We start from the raw sequence: 20,077 nt of genomic DNA on the forward strand, positions 1-20,077 counted from the left end.
TTTGTGCCATTATTTTTGTTGTCCATAGCTGGTGGGATTGCCGAGAGCGGACCACCCTGGCTGGTGCCTGCCACTAACTGCCCGGCACCTGCCCGGCACCTGCCGTTCGACACAGACAAACAGACATCCTTCAGTCGCCAACTTCCACAGTGCCGCCCGCCGTTGATCCAATTCTTTCCACGTCTGGCTGGACATTCCATTACTCTTTTCAAAACAAGCAACAAGCAACAAGCAACAAGCAACAAGCAACAAGCAACAAGCAACAGCTTCACTTCCAGCCCACCGGCTGTCGTCAAATGCCTCGTCCCGCCCACCATGACCTTCTCGTCGCAAATTCACACCTTCCACTCGGGCAAACCCCAACCTGACTCGTCCTCGTCCTCGTCCTCGTCCGCATCGACCTTTGAATCCATCGATCCCGCCACGGGAAGCCCGCTGGCTACCATCTACACGACCACCCCCAAACAGCTCGACGACGCCGTCGCCGCCGCTCAAGCCGCCTTCCCCGTCTGGTCGCAGACTCCTGCGCCGAAGCGCGCCGCCGTCCTCCTGCGCGCTGCCGCCATTCTCCGCCAGCGCAATGACGAGCTCGCCTTGACCGAGACTCTCGACACGGGCAAGGCCTGGGCCGAGACGTCCACCGTGGATGTCGTCACCGGCGCCGACGTCCTCGAATACTACGCTCACTTCGTCGCCGGCGGGCTGCCCGGCCAGCATACCCGTCTCCGCCGCGACGCCTACATCCTGACCACCCACGAGCCCTTGGGGGTTTGCGCCGGCATTGGCGCCTGGAACTACCCTATTCAGATTGCCCTGTGGAAATCGGCCGCTTGCCTGGCAGCCGGCAACTGCATGGTGTACAAGCCCAGCGAAGTCACGCCCCTGCACGCAAACACCCTGGCTCAAATCTACGTCGAGGCGGGCCTACCCGCTGGCGTCTTCAACGTTGTGTATGGCGACGGCCCTTCTGTTGGTGCGCCCTTGGTCGCCCATCCCGGCATTGCCAAGGTCAGCTTCACCGGCCAGGTCAGCACCGGCGCCAAGGTCGCCAGCGAAGCTGCCAAGGGCATGAAGAGCGTCACCATGGAGCTTGGGGGGAAAAGCCCCGTCATCGTCTTGCCCGACGCCCATGTTGACGAGGCGGCCGACATCGCCATGGCCGCAAACTTCTTCTCAACCGGCCAGGTTTGCACCAACGGAACCCGCGTCTTTGTCCCCGACACCATGCTCGAGGCCGTCGAGGAGGCCGTGGTGCAGCGTTGCCGGCAAGGCGTCCGCATGGGACTGCCGCGCGACGAAAGGACCAACTTTGGCCCCGTCGTCAGTGCTGCCCAGCGCGACAAGATCAACATGTACATTGAGCACGGCAAGCAGGTTGACCGCGCCAAAGTCCTCTACGACGGATCCCTTGACGCGCAAAAGGACAAGCCCACGCCCGGAGGCTTCTGGGTTCCTCCCGTCGTCTTCACAAACTGCACGGATGGCATGCGCGTCGTTGGCGAAGAGATTTTCGGTCCCGTCATGTGCATCCTGCCCTACAAGGTACGGGGGAAATCTCAACAAGACTGGTTGGCCGAGGTGATTCGCCGGGCGAACGGCACGCCCATGGGCCTGGCTGCCGGGGTGGTGTCGAGCGATGTTGGTCTGGCCCAGGACGTGATTCGACAGCTGGACGCAGGCATCACTTGGATCAACACATGGGGTGAGTCTCCGGCGGAGATGCCGGTTGGCGGGTGGAAGATGAGCGGGATTGGGTTGGAGAATGGCCACGAGGGCATCCAGGCCTACATGAGGGTCAAGAGTACCTTGGTGCAGCTAGGTCAAGGGGCTTGCAGGGGATTATTTGCTGCCAAGCTGTAGGTAATTTCAAGGGGATGAAGAGCAAAAAAGCATAAAGCATCAACCGCCATGGTTTTGTTTCTTTCAGGTGTGTGTCTGTGAGGTTTTTTTTTTTTTTTTCTTTTTTTCTTTTCTTATAGTTGGCAACCGGGACAACCCAAATTCAAAGCCGAAAGAGGGTGATGAGTCGGGAGGGATGTGGTCGCCTCGGACGGGTGAGCAACCAAAAGAACGTACAGTAGCACGTACTTTACTCCTGCAGTTCCCTTCCTGCCGACCAGCTGTAAAATCTACAGTCCCCTTCGTCCGGAGCGCGGATGCCGACAAGTCTTGGACGCCAACCAGTTCGGCACGCAACTACCCCTCCCCAGCCCCGTTGTCGTTGTCGTGTTGCGTCAATGCACGTGTGACCCCGTCACCCGCCGTCGCCCGTCGCCCGTCACCCGTCATCCGCCATCCGTCATCCCGACGCCTCGAAGCCCCATCTCGTTACATACCCGTACCTATCAGGTGACCCGTAACAGGTAGGTACCTTACCTAGGTTGTAGGCTACCTAAACTAACTTGCCTAACCTCGGCAACCTTGCAATATCCTCACCCCCCCCCCCCCCCCAAAGGCAGCCGGAACCCTACCTGATTGCCTGTGCTGCTTGTTCGTCTTCATCTTCATCTTTATTTGCCTCTCTCTCGCATGCAGGTGAGGAGGGGTTTTGGGCCAAAGGGAGAGAGAGTCAGAGCCAGATTGCACCACAGGCCCACTTCACACCAGTGACAGTGGCCCCTCCAACGTCGGAACGTCGAACCCGCCTCGGCGATTTATCTTCGGACAAGGTCAGACCAGACACGTTTGGCACATAGTCAATTCGGCATCTTGGCTGCTCTCTCGACAGCCTCGTGACGCTTTCCGTCCCGACTTCCCCCAGCCTGGCCCAGCCTGGGTTGACAGACAACGTCGCAGCTTCCGCAAGTAAGTGGCGGGCCACCAATTACCGCACGAAGCATGTACTTGGGCCGAGGAAGGCGCTTGGGGGTCAAGTACATACATACCTACCTACCTCCTGCCTCCCAGATAGTCACGGCCACACCTGCCTCTTGCCACTTGCCCGCTCTTCTACCACTTCCTTCCTCCCCGTTGAAACAGTCCTTTCCCCCTGCGCCTGTTTACCTGAAGCAAGAGCGTCCTTGCAACATGCAGACCTGCAAAGCTGGCCACGTTGCAATACACAACTCCATGCATCCTTGGCGCTTCGTCTCCAACCCCGAAATCAAAAGCATCGGCTGCGCAGCGCGGACACACGGAAGATGGCAATGGGGGTCGGGTGCTAGTAACATCTGCTCCACGTGGCACGTCACGTCACGTTCCTTCCCTGTCTCTCTGCAAGCCCTGCCTTGTTCCTTTTCCCTGCAATCAGACTCAAGGTCCGCATGAAAACGAAAGACCATGTACCGAGCGTTACCCTACGCACGCTTGGATTATTCCTTGACGATGCGTTGGAACGTACAAATGGCATGGATACGCCGCCACTGTGCGGTTTTTTCACTCGCCAACACCGGCAAACTTTCCCAATGAGAATTTACATACCAAGCAGACAGGAGGAGGTAGGCAAGTAGGGCACTCTGTACGGGATATTTCTTCTTGACCCCATCAGCCCCAGAAACCTACAATTTGACCACCTCGCTCCCGGACATCTTCTCCCGCCTCGAGTTTTATATATATACATGTTTTTTTTTTTTTTTTTCCCTTTGCTAAATGATCGGTCCATCTTTTCTTATTCCTCTGCAATTCTACACCTAGACATCTTATAGGTCAATTGTGATCTGCCAGTCTACCGCCTCGCCTTCGGTGGCCTCAATACCACCGTCAGCGCTTCACCACTTTTTGTTTTCAGAATCGCACTCTCTATCGTTGGCCGCTAACTATTCACCATGACCGCCAAAGTCCGACCCTTCAACTCTCCAAGCTCCCTGGCAGAGAGGCTAGCTGAACCTCTGCCCGTGACGGCCACTCCTCGAAAGTTTTCGGCATCTGCTGCATCCACCTCGCCCCGGTCACCTCTCAACTCGTCTGGCACTTACACCAGAATGCCTTCAGACAATGGTGGAAAGGTCAACCAACATGGAGGCATCACATTTGCTGCCCAGGATAAGCTGCCCAAGCTCCCCATTCCAGACCTGGCTAGTACCAGTAAAAAGTACTTGGAGGCGCTGAAGCCTCTGCAGACTCCCAGGGAGCAAGCTGAAACAGAGCACGCCGTGAGAAACTTTCTGGCCACGGACGGGCCAGACCTGCAGCGGAAGTTGAGCAAGTATGCTCAGGGCAAGACCAGTTACATCGAGCAGTTTTGTAAGCAAACTTGACCGCCCCTGGGGGGGGTCCCCCTTTATTCTGGAGGTCCCCCTTTCGTTTCGGCGCCCTCCCTCTGATACCAACTTCCAGGGTACGACTCCTACCTCAATTTTGACAACCCTGTCGTTTTAAATCTGAATCCCTTCTTCCTCCTCGAAGATGATCCCACACCCGCACGCGGCAACCAAGTGACGCGTGCTGCATCCCTGGTCGTCTCTGCACTCGAATTCATTCGGGCAGTCCGCAAGGAAGAGCTTCCGCCAGACACAATCAAAGGCAAGCCCTTGTGCATGTACCAGTTTTCCCGCCTCTTTGGAACAGCTCGAGTGCCTACGGAACATGGCTGTCAGATCGTGCAGACCCCCGAAGCGAAGCACATCGTGGTCATTTGCCACGGCCAGATTTATTGGTTTGACGTTCTCGACGACAACTCAGACGTCATCATGACGGAAAAGGACATTGCCGTCAACCTGCAGACAATTACCGAGGACGCGGCTCAGACTCCCATCCAGGAAGCGGCCAAAGGTGCTTTGGGGGTGCTGAGTACCGAGAACCGCAAGATCTGGTCAGGTCTGAGGGACGTCTTGACCAAGGATGCTGGATCCAACAATGCCGATTGTCTCAACATTGTGGATTCCGCCCTCTTTGCGCTGTGCCTCGATTATACCGAGCCGCAAGACGTTGCTGCCCTGTGCCAAAACATGCTGTGCGGCACAAGTGAGGTGAAGAACGGAGTGCAGATTGGAACCTGTACCAATCGCTGGTACGACAAGATGCAAATCATTGTCTGCAAAAACGGGAGCGCGGGAATCAACTTTGAGCACACCGGTGTCGACGGACACACTGTCCTTCGATTCGCCAGCGACGTCTACACAGACACCATTCTGCGATTTGCGCGCACCATCAATGGGCAGGCCCCGACGCTGTGGACGTCGACGAGTCCAGACCCGCTGAAACGAGATGCCGAGAGCTTTGGAGACGTCAACACCACACCGCGCAAGCTCGAGTGGGACATGATTCCCGAACTGAGTATCGCTGTGCGCTTCGCGGAGACGAGACTGGCCGATCTCATTGAGCAGAACGAGTTTCAGTGCCTCGACTTCAAGTCTTACGGCAAGAACTTCATCACCTCTATGAGTTTCTCGCCCGATGCGTTCGTCCAGATGGCGTTTCAGGCAGCATACTACGGTCTCTATGGCCGCGTGGAATGCACCTATGAGCCAGCCATGACCAAGTTCTACCTCCATGGCCGGACAGAGGCAATTCGCACCGTCTCCAGGGAGTCGGTTGAGTTTGTGCAGGCCTTTTGGGCAGACCACCCCGTCGAGCACAAGATTGAGGCGCTGAAGCGCGCTTGTCAGAAACACGTCGAACGCACGAGGGAATGTCTCAAGGCCGAAGGCTGCGATCGCCACCTGTATGCTCTGTTCTGCGTCTGGCAAAAGTACGTCGACGACGAGGCAGACAGCAGCACGGGCAGCATCGGTCGCTCCAGCTCACCCGAATTTTCCCCCGTCAGCAGTCTCGGCACCGAGTCCCCCAGACCGGCAGATGAAGTCCCGGACGCCAAGTCAAGCACAGAGCGCGGCGACAGCTCAAACTCTCGGTCACGGGATGCGCACCCCCTCCCACTGATCTTTGCTGACGGCGGCTGGGACAAGCTCAACACGACCGTGCTGTCAACCTCCAACTGCGGCAACCCGTCCCTTCGGCAGTTCGGATTCGGCCCCACGTCTGGCGACGGCTTCGGAATAGGGTACATCATCAAGGACGACTGCATCTCCATCTGCGTGTCCAGCAAACACCGCCAGACGAAGCGCTTCGTAGACACGCTGGAGAGCTATCTTCTCGAAATCCGACGCATCCTGAGAATCACGAACCGCGCATGCTCAACCGTCAAGAGCAGCCGAGCGCGGGAGGCCGAGTCGTCGAGGCCAAAGCAGATGAACCGACTCAAGTCCCGCGGGCGATTGATCACGGCGGAAGGCGCGGCCAAGGAAACGGTCAGCCAGACGGAAGAGGGTGCGGCTGGAAGCGACGACGACGAGTTGGGCGGCTGTACGTTGTTCTCTTTTTTTCTTTAGTCTCAACTGCATCGACTTGCTCTTCTTTTTGCTAATACCATTGCTCTTGCCAGACGGCTTCTTTGATGCTGGAATGCTCCTCCAGACTTTGAAGGCGCATGATGCAGCAGACGACCAGGCTCATGGCAAGGCTTCCGAGAGGGCGGCTGTGCACGCAAGGCGGAGGGATGTAGGCAAGAAGTTGAGGCTGACGACAGAGTAAAACAAGCACGCATGTGTGACGGAGATGTGGCATGAAGATGATTTCCTGGATATGCGTAGTGCGGGGGAGGGAGTTGAGCAACGGGATCTAAGACGGCTTCTGTAAGGGTCTTGCGCCGTTCTTTTCTTTTTCATTTCCATCACCTTGTTGACCAGGTACCTACCTACCTCTTGTGTTGCCCGTATTGTGATCGGTTTTTGGTCTTTTTTGCCCCAAGTTTGATTATTCTTGCTCCAATTCATCCGCCTTGGTTACGTGTGGTGTTGCCCATATTTCGCGACTGTTTAGAGACGTTTACAGCTGCCCATGCCCGGCCGTCCCTCGCAATCAACAGTAAAGCTCGAGACTCGCATTTTTTTTTCTTCGTTGTTGTAGCAGTTGCACCAGCCGGAGAAGCCATCGTCCAACACCCAAACACCCAACACCACGGGGGAATACAACGAAAGGGAAACTTTTTTTTTTTTTTTTTTTTTTTTTTTTTTTTTTTTTTTTTTTTTTTTTTCAGAAACAGTGAGGGTGTCGGTGGTTTGCGGCTGGTGGATGGTTTGATTCGCCGCTTGCCTCTGCATAGGCCCGCCCCTGCCAGAGGCGGTGCATTAGCCCAGCTCGTGCATTTATTTGTCCGCGGTGGTTGTCGCCGGTCTGGGAAGCGGCACCGGTGCTAACGGAGTTGGAAGGCGTCAGCGCGGAGCGACTGCCGGTGGTTTGGGCGCGCTGAACATGCAACAAAGTAAGATGAAGAAAATTCCATTAGATGTTGCGCAAATGTCCCTTGAGAAAGTCTGTTATTATTGCGGAGGAGATTTGTTTTACTTTTCCACAAGACCCGACTGGAAAGAACGATACTGCAAAAGGAAATGATGCTGCGAAAGGAAATTTGCGACCAAGGAAGAAAATGTGCCGATCCTCAAATTGGATACAGAGCAAAAGGTTGACGATGAGCCGGAAGATATAAAAAAAGGTAAAGCAAGTGGGGAATAAAGACGACGATACTATAATTAGGGCGGCTAGGATTATTGTTGCAGACGCAATAAGAGTGGAATTCGAGAAAATTGCCAATGCAATGAAGAATAAGTGACCGATGATAATAGTTTATTATTACTTTGCTGGTTTTTTATCTGTTTTTTTTTTTTTTTTTTTTTTTTTTTGCTGGAAGAAATTTAATTTTTTTTTTTTTTTTAGTGTTGTGGACAACACCATGACGAAAACGGGGGTCCTGTTGAAGGGACAAAAGAATAATTTAGCTTAGAAAACCAACCGACCTTCATACCACCATTTTGGACCCGTGTCAATAGCAATGATTCAGCACGGGGTGACAAGAATATATGGAAATTCAGCCTCAAACTCTATCCGGAAACCATGCGCCCTGGCAGATGCGCATGCTCACCAGCGTGCGGCCGCCAATCCTGGCAACCCATGGACCGCGATAGCTCAGAAGACGTCGGTTCCGAAACGGCGCACCTCCCGCTCACCGGACCAGCTCGTTGGCGGCAGAGTCACTCGATTGTGAGGCAGAGGGAGCTGCACTTCCTACCGACAGAGGGCCGGTTTGCGTAACCCGAGGCGGAGCCACCGAAGCCACTGCAGCCTCTGTAGCCTCTGTAGTATTCAAGGCTTCCTTGGCTGTGGGCTGGCCTGGTTTGCTATTTGCTTTCCTTTGTCGTTGATTGGATCTTGGCCCGCTTGGACACAAAATCCATCGACAAATCATCCGCAGAGGTGTCAGAATCGGGGTCATGAGACGGTGCGTTGTTTCGCGGTGTTGAAGCGCCTTGACTCGCATCTCCCGTCATCGTTTCGGCGACCGATATATCGGTCTCGAAGCTCAAGGCCGGGTTGTTCTCTGATGCAGAGGTAGCAATCGTAGAGTCGGTGACCTCATTGTTGGCTTGCGTGATCGCCTCATCTCTCTGCTGCTTTGCCCAATCCCTTGCATTGCGGTAGGCTGCGACCCCTTGACGAAATGAATCGCGGTTACCCGTGAGAGCGTATGCATTGATCTGCGTCATCACGTATTCGCTCTTCGCTCGGGGATTTGATGATGGTACCGGATGGCTAGTGTACATTTTGATTTGCCCGTCCAGATAAGTACACGTGACGGCATGAGCTCTATTGTCGTAGACCGGGGATGGTTCCCCATAGGAGAGCAGCCGTTGCATGCCCCTGGCTTGCAGAGCACCATCGTAACACGCTTGTCGCTCAGCCACCGCACTCGATCCATCTGGGCCCTTCACAGCTAGTGAGAAGTTCGGTGCAACGGGGAGGTCGTGCTGGGTTGAAGGAACAATGAAACCGCCGAGCTCCGACCGTATCTTTCTGTCGAGTTGCTCAGGCCGGGCACCGTAGTATAGGTCCGGATTCCCCGGCACAAGGGTGCCGTCTGTCAGAGGGTCGAGATTCGTAAAGGGAATTTGTCCGGCAACGCACTTGCGGTCCCCAACATTGCCTTCAATTATAGGGATCACTGTGGTGGTGACCTGCCTCTCTTTTGAAACGTGCGCAGCTGCTTGCCTGAAGTGGAAGAAATCGTCCTCTGAGAATCGTGAAGGCGACAGAGATGGCCTTGGCTGTCGCAGCACCTCTCTGATTTCCTCTATGTTCTCTGGCTGTGGAGTCGCTCGTCCATCTGGATATTGGTACAAATCAGGGTAGATGCCATGGTCGATAAGATGTTGCTGGAAGGCACGATCATATGGCCCGGTGCTCTTGGTTCTCTTGGTGTTCTTGGTGCTCTTGGTGCCCTCGGTGTTCGACGCAGACATATTCTTCAAAGGGGATGCCGAGCCCTGCTTCCGACGGCCGAGACTAGACTGGCTCATCCCTTCCGTAAGGGCGGTGCTGGGCTCAGGATACTGCAAAGAGTCAGCCAGTCCAACAAAGTTTTTGACGACCACATACTCCTCTCAGGCCCGAAAGGTCTGGGCCGCCCTGTCTTGCAATGCGCTTGATAAGTCCCAGGGACTTCGGCGTGCAGCGGGAAAGACAGTCGGCGGCGTGGAGACGCTGCTTTGCCTCGGTAGGGCGTCCCGTAACTGGATGACAGCCTGGCTTGTGCGACGAGCCGCCAGCTAGGCGGGCGCTCTCGTGGTTTCTTCTGTCCAACTCGCGTAATGCGCTTCTTGTTAGCGGGATCTCCGAGAGGTTATCCCAAAACGATGGCGGAGGCTGCGCGGGATGGTCGAGCTTCTGCTTCTCTAGCTGGCGCTGCCAAGCGTCGGTTGGCGGTTGTCCGTGGTTCGACTGTCGCCGACGCTTGCGTGGGCTGATGACAACGTTTTCGTCCATGTAGACGCAGGCATCGGGAATCTTAGTGTGGGAGGTTGGGGGAAGAGCGTTGTTGTCTTTAATGCTCCGTGTCGAGCCATGCCAGCTAAGTGCGATTGATGGGAGGGAAGGAAGCGCTTGTGCTAATATAGGTGTTGGAATCGTCGGGTCAGTCGGTTAGTCAGCTAGTTACTCAGCGCACCTGACTGTGGCTGTGGCTGTGGCATACGTGGCCGCGGCACGCACACATAAAAAGGCCATATCGTCAGGTGCAGCCCCATCTGCTCTTTTCCTCCTTTCTTAGTCAAGTCATATGTAGTCATTATCAAAGAGGAATCATACCTTTCTTTGATTGGTGATCTTGGCACGATGCAGTAGCATCCCGCGCGCACCGACAGTAGGGGAATGATGGAGTGGTCAAAGCCGTGCCCACTTCATCCCTCCGTCATTCTCAGCCAACCAAACTGTGCGGCCGAAGGGGGGGCATGAGTCTGCTGCCAACGACGGACGAAGCGAGTCTAGAAAGGCCGACGACGAGATTGGGCATTGCCTACGATTGCTGCCGACGACCGACGGAGCCACCGCGACCCTCGATCCGGTCTAGCACGCGATAGATGTCATCGAATTGACATCGGGTGTATTGAAGGACATGTTGAGGAGGCATTGGATGACGACTCCACAGGTAGGCTTTGCCTGGTAGGATGGTGTCGCTTGGTAGATGGAATGAGAAGACAGGGCACATGGACATGATCTCAGTCAATCTAGGGACTGGAATTATCTGAACTTTCCCAAGGAGCTCTCTGCTTCCACAAAACCTCGAGGCCAACTATACGACACTTTCATACGCGCGTCGAACCACCTCGGTAGCCTTCACTCGACCTGCCTCGCCAAGAGCCGACAACCCCCCCCCCGTAACTACCACTTAGTTGCGTGCCTACAGGTTCTCGCGCCAATTTGGGTCGTCTTGGCTCCCCCAGATGCCCATCATCTCTTGCGCAACTTCGTCGCTCACGTCATCCCATCTTTCTCCATCCAACTTCACCTCGTCTTCATGTCTAGTACGCGTAGTTATGTCAAAGCAGTGCCCGGCCCATACTCCCCTCGAGATTCGGGTCGTGTCAACCATGCCAACGTAATCAGATGTTGACCAGCAGATGCGCGTCAGAAGGACTTCAGCAAAACCTAACCCGCGAACGAAGGGGCCACGAATGAATTCTGGCTTTAGCGCAATAGCTTCGGAACGGACGAGCTGCCTTGTTGTCAAATTTCGCAGAATCCATTGCTGGTCTTCTGGCAAGTAGGCCTTCTCATTCCCTGCAGCCCACAAATCCGAGCCTATAATGGCAGAGTAAGAAGCATCTTTTATGGCGTCTCGGTATAGCGAGAGCTCCCCCCTCAGCATCGTAAATTTTCCATACAGATTCGAGACCTCTTCCATCTTGGAAACACTAGGATGGGTAAAGTGGTGAAGCGTGAATGGCTGGTCAGAGAAATCATTGGGCCAGGAGTCGTCCGGGTCCCCTTCAGGTCCCATCCTTTGACGGAATTCGTCTTGCTCTTCCGCAGAGAACAAGCCGGGAGGGTAATCGTCCGGTTCGACATCTTCTCCCACGCAGACGATGTTATGACCGGCCCATCTCCCAAAGAACGACATGGCATATTGATATATGCGTTCTCGACCAAAAGTCCAGAAGTACCAATTCGTGGCCCCGAGGCTGATGGCGTCCACGACGTCTTCGAGCTGGGCAAATATGAGCCGATGGACCTCGCTGGGAAGATCAGAGAGGGTGACTGGGTTGCCCATGGTCGTGGTACCATCGCCGCCGTCTTTGGTCTTTGCCTGCTTGCAGCTGGGCGAGTCAACGAACACTTGGTCGTTAGCTTTGCGCTTTAAGCGCGTAGTTTCTCGCAAATCCTGGACTACGTCAATGGCCGTTCTTTGGGCAGCAAACTCGTTCCGAGTCTGCGCTGGAGCGGATAATGTAGCCTCAGGAGGCCTCTGCGGCGGAACAGGGACCGCTAGGAGATATACGAGCTCCCTCGCTGCCGACCCATCGAAAAGAATCTCTCCCAGATTGCCTCGCCAGGGCAAAGCCAGCTTGGCGCGAGGGGCAACGAGTTGGAAATCTTGCCCCATTGGAAGTTCCAACTCGCGGCTGCCAATTGTCAGTGACCGCAAAAACTCGCAGCAAGCATTCCTCAAGAGGCAGCGGTGGTGGTGGTGGTGGTGGTGGTGTTACGCTGCGGCTGATCGAGTTGCTTACAACGCTATTTTCAGGGAAAGCGTGCGTAGCTTTGCCTGGAGATTGTGAGGAGCACGATGTGATACATATGACGGAGGGCTTGATTGAGCCAAGCTAGCATATGTGATGGTAGAGCGCCTATATATAGGTAAGATCATGTGACAGTTGCCGCCCAACAAAAATCAATGCCCTCATTGATAATCCACCATCACAATCTAGTATTTCCACTACTATAATCCATTACGTTGCTGTATCTGCTTCTGCTTCTGCTGCTGCTGCTGCTGCTGCTGCTGCTTCTGCTAGTGTTGCTGCTAGTGCTGGTGCTGGTGCTGGTGCTGGTGCTGGTGCTAGTGGTGCAATATGTTGCTGCTACCCATGGGCGAGAACACCGCCCGTAATAGGGTCGGCGCGGATAATGTTGGTCATGTCATGATCCGGTAATGGCGGTTGACCGCCACTGCCCACATTGTGTACCCCGTGTCGTACGATAACAACCGGGGCTCTACTGCGGCTTCCTTCGCCATGTAAAGCTCCTGGTACTATACAGAAGAATTCCTGTAGCATGTCGTGGCAGTAGCGACAGGAAATCAGCCGTCTTACGGTATCGCACCCTGGGCGGGGTGCCAGGCCAAACCGGGTCACCTGCAACTGCAACTGCTCGCGCTGGAAGACAAAGTCCTTATAAGCGGCTTTCGCCGCCTATACACACAAGTTAGATCGGCGCTATATTCAACCGAGGACAAAACGTACGCGCGACAGCTCAATGTTGCCGTTGAGTTTGAAACCCCGACCATGGTCAGAGTTGGCCTTGTCGAAACCCCTGAGCAGGGAGATCGACGAGCGCGCGATGCGCAGGCGAGTGTCCTCCGAGGAGGGAGGTGCCCTTGAGGGACACGATGTGATATGAAGGAGGGCTTGATTGAGCTAAGCTAGGATATACGATGGTAGAGCGCCCATATAGGTAAGGTCATGTGACGGAGATTTGCGAAGAAATCGGAAGGCAAGGAGGACCAGCATAGTTCTTTCCCGCTTTCCCTCCTTAAAATACAGCAAGGCCGTCCTATAAAGACATTTTTTTTTTTTTTTTTTTACATTAACCAGGGATTAGACAAAAAAAAAAGCAGCTAAAATATTATAATATATATTTTATTACCCTTAGTATTAAAAAACATAAAACGTTCGCCATTTCGCCCGCATCTTAGTACTAGTGCGAATATATTTCTAAAATAGTAAAAAATTAAATAAATTAATTCCTTATATTATCTTTCCTCATCTACTAGTACTGTATTAATTAGCCTGAAGAGGCAGAGCCAGCTAAGATGGTGGCCGCGGGCCAGTCAACTCGATTCCACTCGCAACAAGTCATCGCATCACCATTCATCACCATCATCTCACGAAGCTATGCGGAGCGCAAACCTGCCTGTGCTCGTGCGTATCAAGGACAAGGGCAAACACCCTCTCCGCCCCGTTCCCCGCTGCATCTCGTGAGAACCATCGGCGCGCCACCAATACCCTCATCATCCACGATTCACGATTCACGCGCGATTCGCGATTCACGACTCACGGTTCACTTCGTCAAACTTGGACAAGCCAAACAATGGCTTCGCCAAGAATATAAAGCAGCAGAGACCTCCGCGCTCGTCTTGGACGATTCGCACTCCTCACAACGCCTCAACCCAACCCCTTACCCTCGGGAAACAGGAGCAACGCCGAGTCCAGGTCGTCGCCCCCCATGTCCGACCTGCTGACCATTCTGCCCTCGTTTCCGCAGACCCCCTTTGCTGCCATGCTGCCGACCCTTGAGCAGCACCGCCTGTCCACGACCGACTTGCTGGCCTTGCACCCGGCCGATATAGCCAAGCAGACCCGTCTGCCAATCTTGGACCTCAAGAGGCTGATTGCTGCTATCCAGGCGTGCCTGTCGGATGACCTGGTTCCTTGCTTTCCCCTCGAGCGCCGGAACGGGACCGCGGATGCCGCCCAGTCCACGCAGGCGGCGGAAAGGGGCGAGGGAAACGCACAGTCGGAGGAGCAGCCAGGCCCCGAGGCAGCCTCGTCGATTCAAGGGGACGACGACGACGACGACGACAAAGCGTCCGGGGCGGCGGAAGCGCAGACGACGCCCTCGCACTCGCACGCGGCTTACGCCCAGCGCATTGGCTTGCTGGACCCGGCCCTCGACTCGGCGCTCGGAGGCGGCATCCCCGTGGGCTCCATCACCGAAATCACCGGCGAGTCTGGCTCCGGCAAGACGCAGTTCCTCTTGACGCTCTGCCTCGCCGTCCAGCTGCCCCCCCCGCACGGCCTGTCCAAGCAAGCCCTCTACATCTCCACCGAGGCCGGCCTCGCAACCCGTCGCCTCTCGCAGATTCTCGCCGCCAACGACACCCTCCTGGCGCAGGCCGCCGCCGAGAACCGCCCGTCCCTGGACGGCATCCTCAGCGCCGCCACGCCGGACCTCGAGTCCCAGGACCACATCCTCGAGTACCAGGTCCCCGTGCTTCTTTCCCGACACAGCATCGGGCTGGTGGTGATTGACTCCGTGGCTGCCAACTACAGAGCCGAGTTCGAGCGAGCCGGCTCCTCGTACGGCTCTAACATGGCCGCGCGAACGGCAGAGCTCGTCCGCCTCGGCGCTCTCCTGAGGAACCTCGCCAGGAAGCACCGCGTTGCCGTCGTCGTCGCGAACCAGGTAGCCGACCGCTTCGCGTCGCCAGCTACCCCGAGGCCGCATCCCAGCCGAGCCGTGCCGGGAAGCGCCGGCGGTCCAGAGAGCCCCCTCGCGTCAAGGAGCGCGGCAGCGCCTCCTCCACCACCACCCTCTTCTTCCCCCGCGCCGTACTCCTTTCCCGATCCAAGCCAGCCGCTCTCCCATCCCGCGTTACGGCTAGAGCACCAGCAGAGGTGGTTTACCGGCTGGGGAGACGACCCGCGCTCAAGCTGCTCCCTCAAAACACCGAGCCTGGGACTGGTCTGGTCCGCGCAGATATCCTGCCGCATCGCCCTATTCAAGAGGCCCGTGTATGCACGACGGCGCCAGGTGGTTGCGTCTAGAGCTGCAGACGACGATGCGGACACGGGGCCTACCCTCAACGGCTGGAGACGCTGGATGAAGATTGTCTTTGCTAGCCATGTGCCTGCTTCCGGCCAAGGGCTAGAGGGAGCAACCGAGTTTGACATTACCATGGGCGGAGTAAAAAGTACAAGTAAGCAGGCTAGAAAGCAGAAGCAAGGCGAAGCAGAAGGGCAGAACTCTTGATTGGATAACGGTAGGTTTTTTTTGGTTTTTGTTTTGGCCTTTTTTCCTGCCTGTTTTTTTGTTCTTTCACTACTCTCCGCGTCTACTTCTATTTTGGCTGCTCATTTTTTTTTGAAAACCCAGCAAGCGATCAAAAAGGCATTTAGATAGCCCCGTGTAGCAACAGCATTGTAATGCGTTTCCCCAAGAGACGAGAGCAACCCAACGCCCAGGTTGCAAATTGTAAATTTACATTTATCCACAATTCCATCCCATTCAAATATTTCAAATATCCCATCCCAGCTGCCCGTGCTACATTGTAGTACAGAAAAGAAAAGAGTGAGAAGAAAGAAAAGAAGGGAAAAAAAAAAAAAAAAGAAAGAAAGAATCACTATTTACATGCCAGCTGCTTCCTTCGTGCCTAACGAGGATGAGGAAACTCGTCTTCCAGCTGAAGACGCACACCAACATTCATGCTGATCAATTCCTGCACGAGAAGCTTGGCCGCGTACGGCATCTGCATCTGCGTCACCTGCCTCGTGCTCTTGCAAGTGTTGCAATAGCCCTTGTACCCGAACAAACCGCACTGCTGGCAGATATCCAGGCTGACCCCGTCCGAGCTCAGCATGAGACGCTCCAGGAGAAGCTGCGACGCGCCGTAGGCAATGAGGCAGTCACGCTCCATTTCCCCGAGACGCAGCCCGCCGTCTCGAGACCGACCCTCGGTCGGTTGCCGCGTGAGAATGGCCCTGGGTCCACGGGAGCGGGAATGCATCTTGTCCTGGACCATGTGCTTCAGGCGCTGGTAGTAGATGGGACCGTTAAAGATGTACGCCTCCAGGGGCTCGCCCGTCAGACCTGACGTGAAGTAATCCTTGCCTTGCCAGGAGAAGCCGTAGTCGATCAAGACTTGGCTCATGTCCTTGACCGGGTGGGGTCGGAAGGCGTCTCCGAAACCGTAGTCAGGACGACCGTCAATGATGGATGCTTTGCCCGTCAAGCATTCCAGCAGCTTACCCACTGTCATTCGAGAAGGGAAGCCGTGAGGGTTCATGATGATGTCTGGACACAGCCCGTTGTCGGCAAACGGCATGTCTTCTTGGTCCACGATGATGCCCACGACGCCCTTTTGGCCGTGGCGAGACGAAAACTTGTCTCCCAGCTCCGGCCGACGGGTCTGCCTGGTCTGCACCTTGATGACGGTGGTGTCCTTTTCCGTCTGGGAAATCATGACCTTGTCGATGTAAGCGGGGTCGGCAATGCGGTACGACACGGCAGAGTCGCGGTACTCGCTTGGGCCCCGATCAAGGCCGATGCCGGTGGTTGTCAGGTCAAGAGGTGTCTCCTTCTTCACCATGACCTCTCCCTGCTTGACGCGATAGCCCACAGTGGCCAAACCGTCGTCGTCCAGGGCCTCGTACTTCTCCTCGCGGCGCGTTGTGCCGTCGCTGACCTGGTTGACGGGATCCCCAATGCGCTCCCTCCTGCCGTTTGGATACTTTTGCAGCTCCGTGGTGTACTTGCGGAACACCTGGCAGCGGCCGAAGCCTCTGTCGATCGAGGCCTTGTTCAGAACGAGCGCGTCCTCGATATCGTATCCCGAGTATGACATGACCACCACCGTGGCATTGTGACCGGCCGGAAGCTTGTCGTAATGTACCAGCTGGATAGTCTTGGAAATGACCATCGGCCGCTGCGGGTACACCAACGTGTAGAGCAAGGTGTCGATTCTGTTGAACTGATTATAGGCAATGGCCCCAATGGCTTGCTTACCCATGGCACATTGATAGGTGTTTCTGGGAGATTGGTTGTGATGCGGGAACGGAATCACGCCAGCCACGGCACCCAAGATGGTGAAGGGCTCAATCTCCAGGTGTGTGGTGCTCTGCGTAATGTCCTTTTCGTAGAGGGTGACGAGGGCATCCTGCTCCTCGTTGACGTCCAGGTATTCGACCACTCCTCTTGTCAAGAAGTCGTCAAAGGAAGCCTTGCCCAGCTGCAAGAGGCGGAGATGCTCGTCCTTGAGCTTCTGCTTGCCGTTCTTGACAATGATGTACGGTCGGCAAATGCGGCCCTCGTCTGTCGCGATGTGAACAGCGTTGAAGTGAGTGTTGAGGTTGATGCTGACAAACGGGGAGATCCAGCCCCTTCGACGCATGGTGCGAAATCGCGAGGCAAATCTCTTTGGGTATCTCGTCAGAGCAAATGGCGTGCCGTTGACGTGGATGACGTACGACGTCTCACGATGCATCTCGGCACCGGAGAAGTTTCTGATGGGCTCAACGCCAGTGTCCAGGGAGAAGACCCACCTCTTGACGGGTTCCTCGTCGACATTGGTGGTAATGTGCGTCATGAGGGCCAGGTTTTTGACCAAGCCGCAGGCTTCGCCCTCGGGGGTATCCGAAGTGCAGAGCATGCCCCATTGCGACGGCTGGAGCGCACGAGGACCGGAGACCTTGCGCGTCTTCTCGAACTGCGAGCTGATTCGAGTCATCATTCCTAAAGCGCTGATGTAGCTCAGTCGGCTGAGTACATGCGTGACGCCGGCCCTGTTCATGTTGAACCGCTTCACGCTCCAGTTGCCGGTCTGGATGGCCCGGTTGATGCCCATGCCGATGTTGTTTGCATGGTTGCTGATCATGTGGACGGCGTCAAGGGGTACGGCTCGGTTGTTTTTTTTGAGGAATTTGTCAATGGACATCTTAACCTCGACGATGAATCTCTTGAACAAGTCTTCGAATAGGAGCGATAGCAACTGTCCGGCCAGCTCAAGTCGCTTGTTTCCGACGAAATCCCTGTCGTCGACCAGCTTGGGGTTTTTCGACGCCATCAGGACTCGCCTGGTCATCATGGCAACGTAGATGGCCTTGGGGTAAAAGTCGAGGCCCTCGATGGGCACGTGGGCAATGACCAGGTTGGCCAGGGCATCCAGGCCTTCTTCAACATTGTTGCGACGGAGCTGGGGGCCAAACATGGCCCTTCGCGAACCCATCTTTACCCTTGAGCCAATGTATTCCAAAGCCTGGTGCTGGGTAAAGACGGCTGCTCGCGTGGCCTCGTCAAAGTTGATGACAAACTCGTCCTGATATCTCCCATCCGACCCGGCCACGAGCTGCATGATTTCGTAGTCGGACAGGCCCCCCAAGGCCTTGAGTATGATGACGATGGGAATGCCCTCGACCAAGACATTGTGCGTCATGACGATTCTGTCCTTTTTGAGGGTAACGTACGTCTTGGACTTGCGCTCGTGGGTGGAGCTGGTGACGGAGGCGGAGATGACGTTGTTCTTCTCGTCGGCTTCGACAATGACACGATTCTTGCTCAACTGCTCCTGGATCAGAATGACCTTTTCCGTGCCGTTGATGATGAAGTAGCCGCCGGGGTCGAGCGGGCACTCGTTCATGGCTTCCATCTGCGCGTTATTGGCACCGCCCAACCGACACTTTGAGCTTTTCAACATGACGGGCATTCGTCCGAGGGGCACGTTTTTGCGAATAATCTTTTGCTTGTCCCTGATGTACTGGATATCCACCACGATGGGGGCGGCGTAGGTCATGTCTCGAAGCCTACACTCCATGGGAGTGACTGGGCTCCGGGATTTGGCATCGTTGTGGTCCTGACGACGAGGGCGATCGACGCGAATGTCTGTGAACCTGCAAGGAGCGAGTTAGCGTGCCGACGGGACGGCGCTCCAGATGAGCTACAACGATGGGGTGAAGAAAGGGAAACGGGTTTTGGGGGGGGGGGGGGGGGGGGGGGGCACTTTACTCTAGCCAAAAGTTGCTGTCGACGTCGCTTCGGACCATGCGATTGGCGCGGACGATGTCCTTGATCTCTTGTTCGACAAAGAAGTTGTACGAGTCGATGTGCCTGTCAAGTTGTGAGAAATCAGCAAGCCCGGCATGAAATTCGCACGGCCGCTGTCATGTTGGATACAGCCGGCGTTTGGTTCCGATGCACATACTGTTTGACGAGGCCTTGACAGGTAGGTAGGTATGCGTCAGTATCAAGCCTGGACACAGAGGAGGCAGCGACTTGACAAAGCAAAGCAAAGCAAGGCAAAGAACCGCAAACAAACACGGACCAAAGGGGCTGCGACTGACCTTTGACTTTGAGAAACGCGGGCAGAAGCTGGAATTTGTCGTCCTTGGTGTTGACCGGATCCGTGAGCTTCTTGCCGTTGTAAAAGGGCTCCAGAAGGGCTTCGAACCCATCGTCCACCGGCGGCATCGTGATTGTTACCGAAGAGGAATCATTTACGGGCTCGGTCGGTGCTTTTTGACGGCCTTTTCTGCGTTGGCTCTGCTCCTCTCCCTCTTCTTCTTCTTCTTCTTCTTCTTCTCCTTCTTCTTCTTTTGTTTTATTTTTTATTCTTATTTTCTTCAATTTTTATTTGTTTTCGGCTCGCGGCTTGTCGAGACGGGGGCGCCAGATGTAGCCTCGCGCGAGAAAATTCCAGCCCCGCCAAAGGCAAACCGGAAACGATTTACTCCTACTGACTGGAGTATGTACAATGGGGTGAATGGTGGGGGACGACTGGAGTACTCCGTAACTCGGAAACACTCTGTACACGGACAATAAAAAAAAAAAAAAGGGAGAAAAAAAAAACAAAAAAAAAAAACCCCCCAAAGTTGAATTTCTTGCTGCTGCCATCGGCTCGAGAGCCCAGTACGCTAGTCTTTTGCGTCCGTCAAGAAAGAGTCTCTTATTCACGCATGTGAACTTTGGGGCGCTTTTGCAAGTAGAGCAAGCATTTGTCTATGTACCTCCCTCCGACAATGGATCGATCGATCCTTGGATCCCCTACGCCCCGAGATCCCGGGCCGAGCGACAATGCAACAGACGTTTTAAACTTGACACT

General features: G+C 55.2%; 7 protein-coding genes across 7 annotated transcripts; 3 read left to right on the top strand and 4 right to left on the bottom strand.

The window, feature by feature from the left end:
- Nucleotides 1-315: 315 nt before the first annotated feature.
- On the top strand, nt 316-1,860 carry UV8b_05298 (uncharacterized protein; the record flags this gene model as incomplete). The annotated part of the gene is made up of 1 exon (XM_043142795.1): nt 316-1,860. The coding sequence occupies one exon, from the start codon at nt 316-318 to the stop codon at nt 1,858-1,860; it is 1,545 nt and encodes a 514-aa protein (XP_042998728.1).
- Nucleotides 1,861-3,764: 1,904 nt separating this feature from the next.
- On the top strand, nt 3,765-6,471 carry UV8b_05299 (uncharacterized protein; the record flags this gene model as incomplete). The annotated part of the gene is made up of 3 exons (XM_043142796.1): nt 3,765-4,182; nt 4,276-6,243; nt 6,323-6,471. The coding sequence occupies 3 exons, from the start codon at nt 3,765-3,767 to the stop codon at nt 6,469-6,471; spliced, it is 2,535 nt and encodes an 844-aa protein (XP_042998729.1).
- Nucleotides 6,472-8,114: 1,643 nt separating this feature from the next.
- Nucleotides 8,115-9,756, bottom strand: UV8b_05300 (uncharacterized protein; the record flags this gene model as incomplete). Its single annotated transcript, XM_043142797.1, has 2 exons — nt 8,115-9,323; nt 9,370-9,756. The coding sequence occupies 2 exons, from the start codon at nt 9,754-9,756 to the stop codon at nt 8,115-8,117; spliced, it is 1,596 nt and encodes a 531-aa protein (XP_042998730.1).
- A 913-nt stretch (nt 9,757-10,669) lies between these two features.
- Nucleotides 10,670-12,136, bottom strand: UV8b_05301 (uncharacterized protein; the record flags this gene model as incomplete). The annotated part of the gene is made up of 2 exons (XM_043142798.1): nt 10,670-11,891; nt 12,000-12,136. The coding sequence occupies 2 exons, from the start codon at nt 12,134-12,136 to the stop codon at nt 10,670-10,672; spliced, it is 1,359 nt and encodes a 452-aa protein (XP_042998731.1).
- Nucleotides 12,137-12,347: 211 nt separating this feature from the next.
- On the bottom strand, nt 12,348-12,935 carry UV8b_05302 (uncharacterized protein; the record flags this gene model as incomplete). The annotated part of the gene is made up of 3 exons (XM_043142799.1): nt 12,348-12,677; nt 12,729-12,861; nt 12,919-12,935. The coding sequence occupies 3 exons, from the start codon at nt 12,933-12,935 to the stop codon at nt 12,348-12,350; spliced, it is 480 nt and encodes a 159-aa protein (XP_042998732.1).
- A 775-nt stretch (nt 12,936-13,710) lies between these two features.
- On the top strand, nt 13,711-15,237 carry UV8b_05303 (uncharacterized protein; the record flags this gene model as incomplete). Its single annotated transcript, XM_043142800.1, has 1 exon — nt 13,711-15,237. The coding sequence occupies one exon, from the start codon at nt 13,711-13,713 to the stop codon at nt 15,235-15,237; it is 1,527 nt and encodes a 508-aa protein (XP_042998733.1).
- A 400-nt stretch (nt 15,238-15,637) lies between these two features.
- On the bottom strand, nt 15,638-19,446 carry UV8b_05304 (uncharacterized protein; the record flags this gene model as incomplete). Its single annotated transcript, XM_043142801.1, has 4 exons — nt 15,638-18,869; nt 18,985-19,086; nt 19,181-19,193; nt 19,320-19,446. 4 exons carry the CDS (start codon nt 19,444-19,446, stop codon nt 15,638-15,640), a joined length of 3,474 nt encoding a protein of 1,157 aa, XP_042998734.1.
- Between the last annotated feature and the right edge of the window lie 631 nt (nt 19,447-20,077).

Source organism: Ustilaginoidea virens, chromosome 4, assembly GCF_000687475.1.
Source record: "Ustilaginoidea virens chromosome 4, complete sequence".
NCBI lineage: Eukaryota > Fungi > Ascomycota > Sordariomycetes > Hypocreales > Clavicipitaceae > Ustilaginoidea > Ustilaginoidea virens.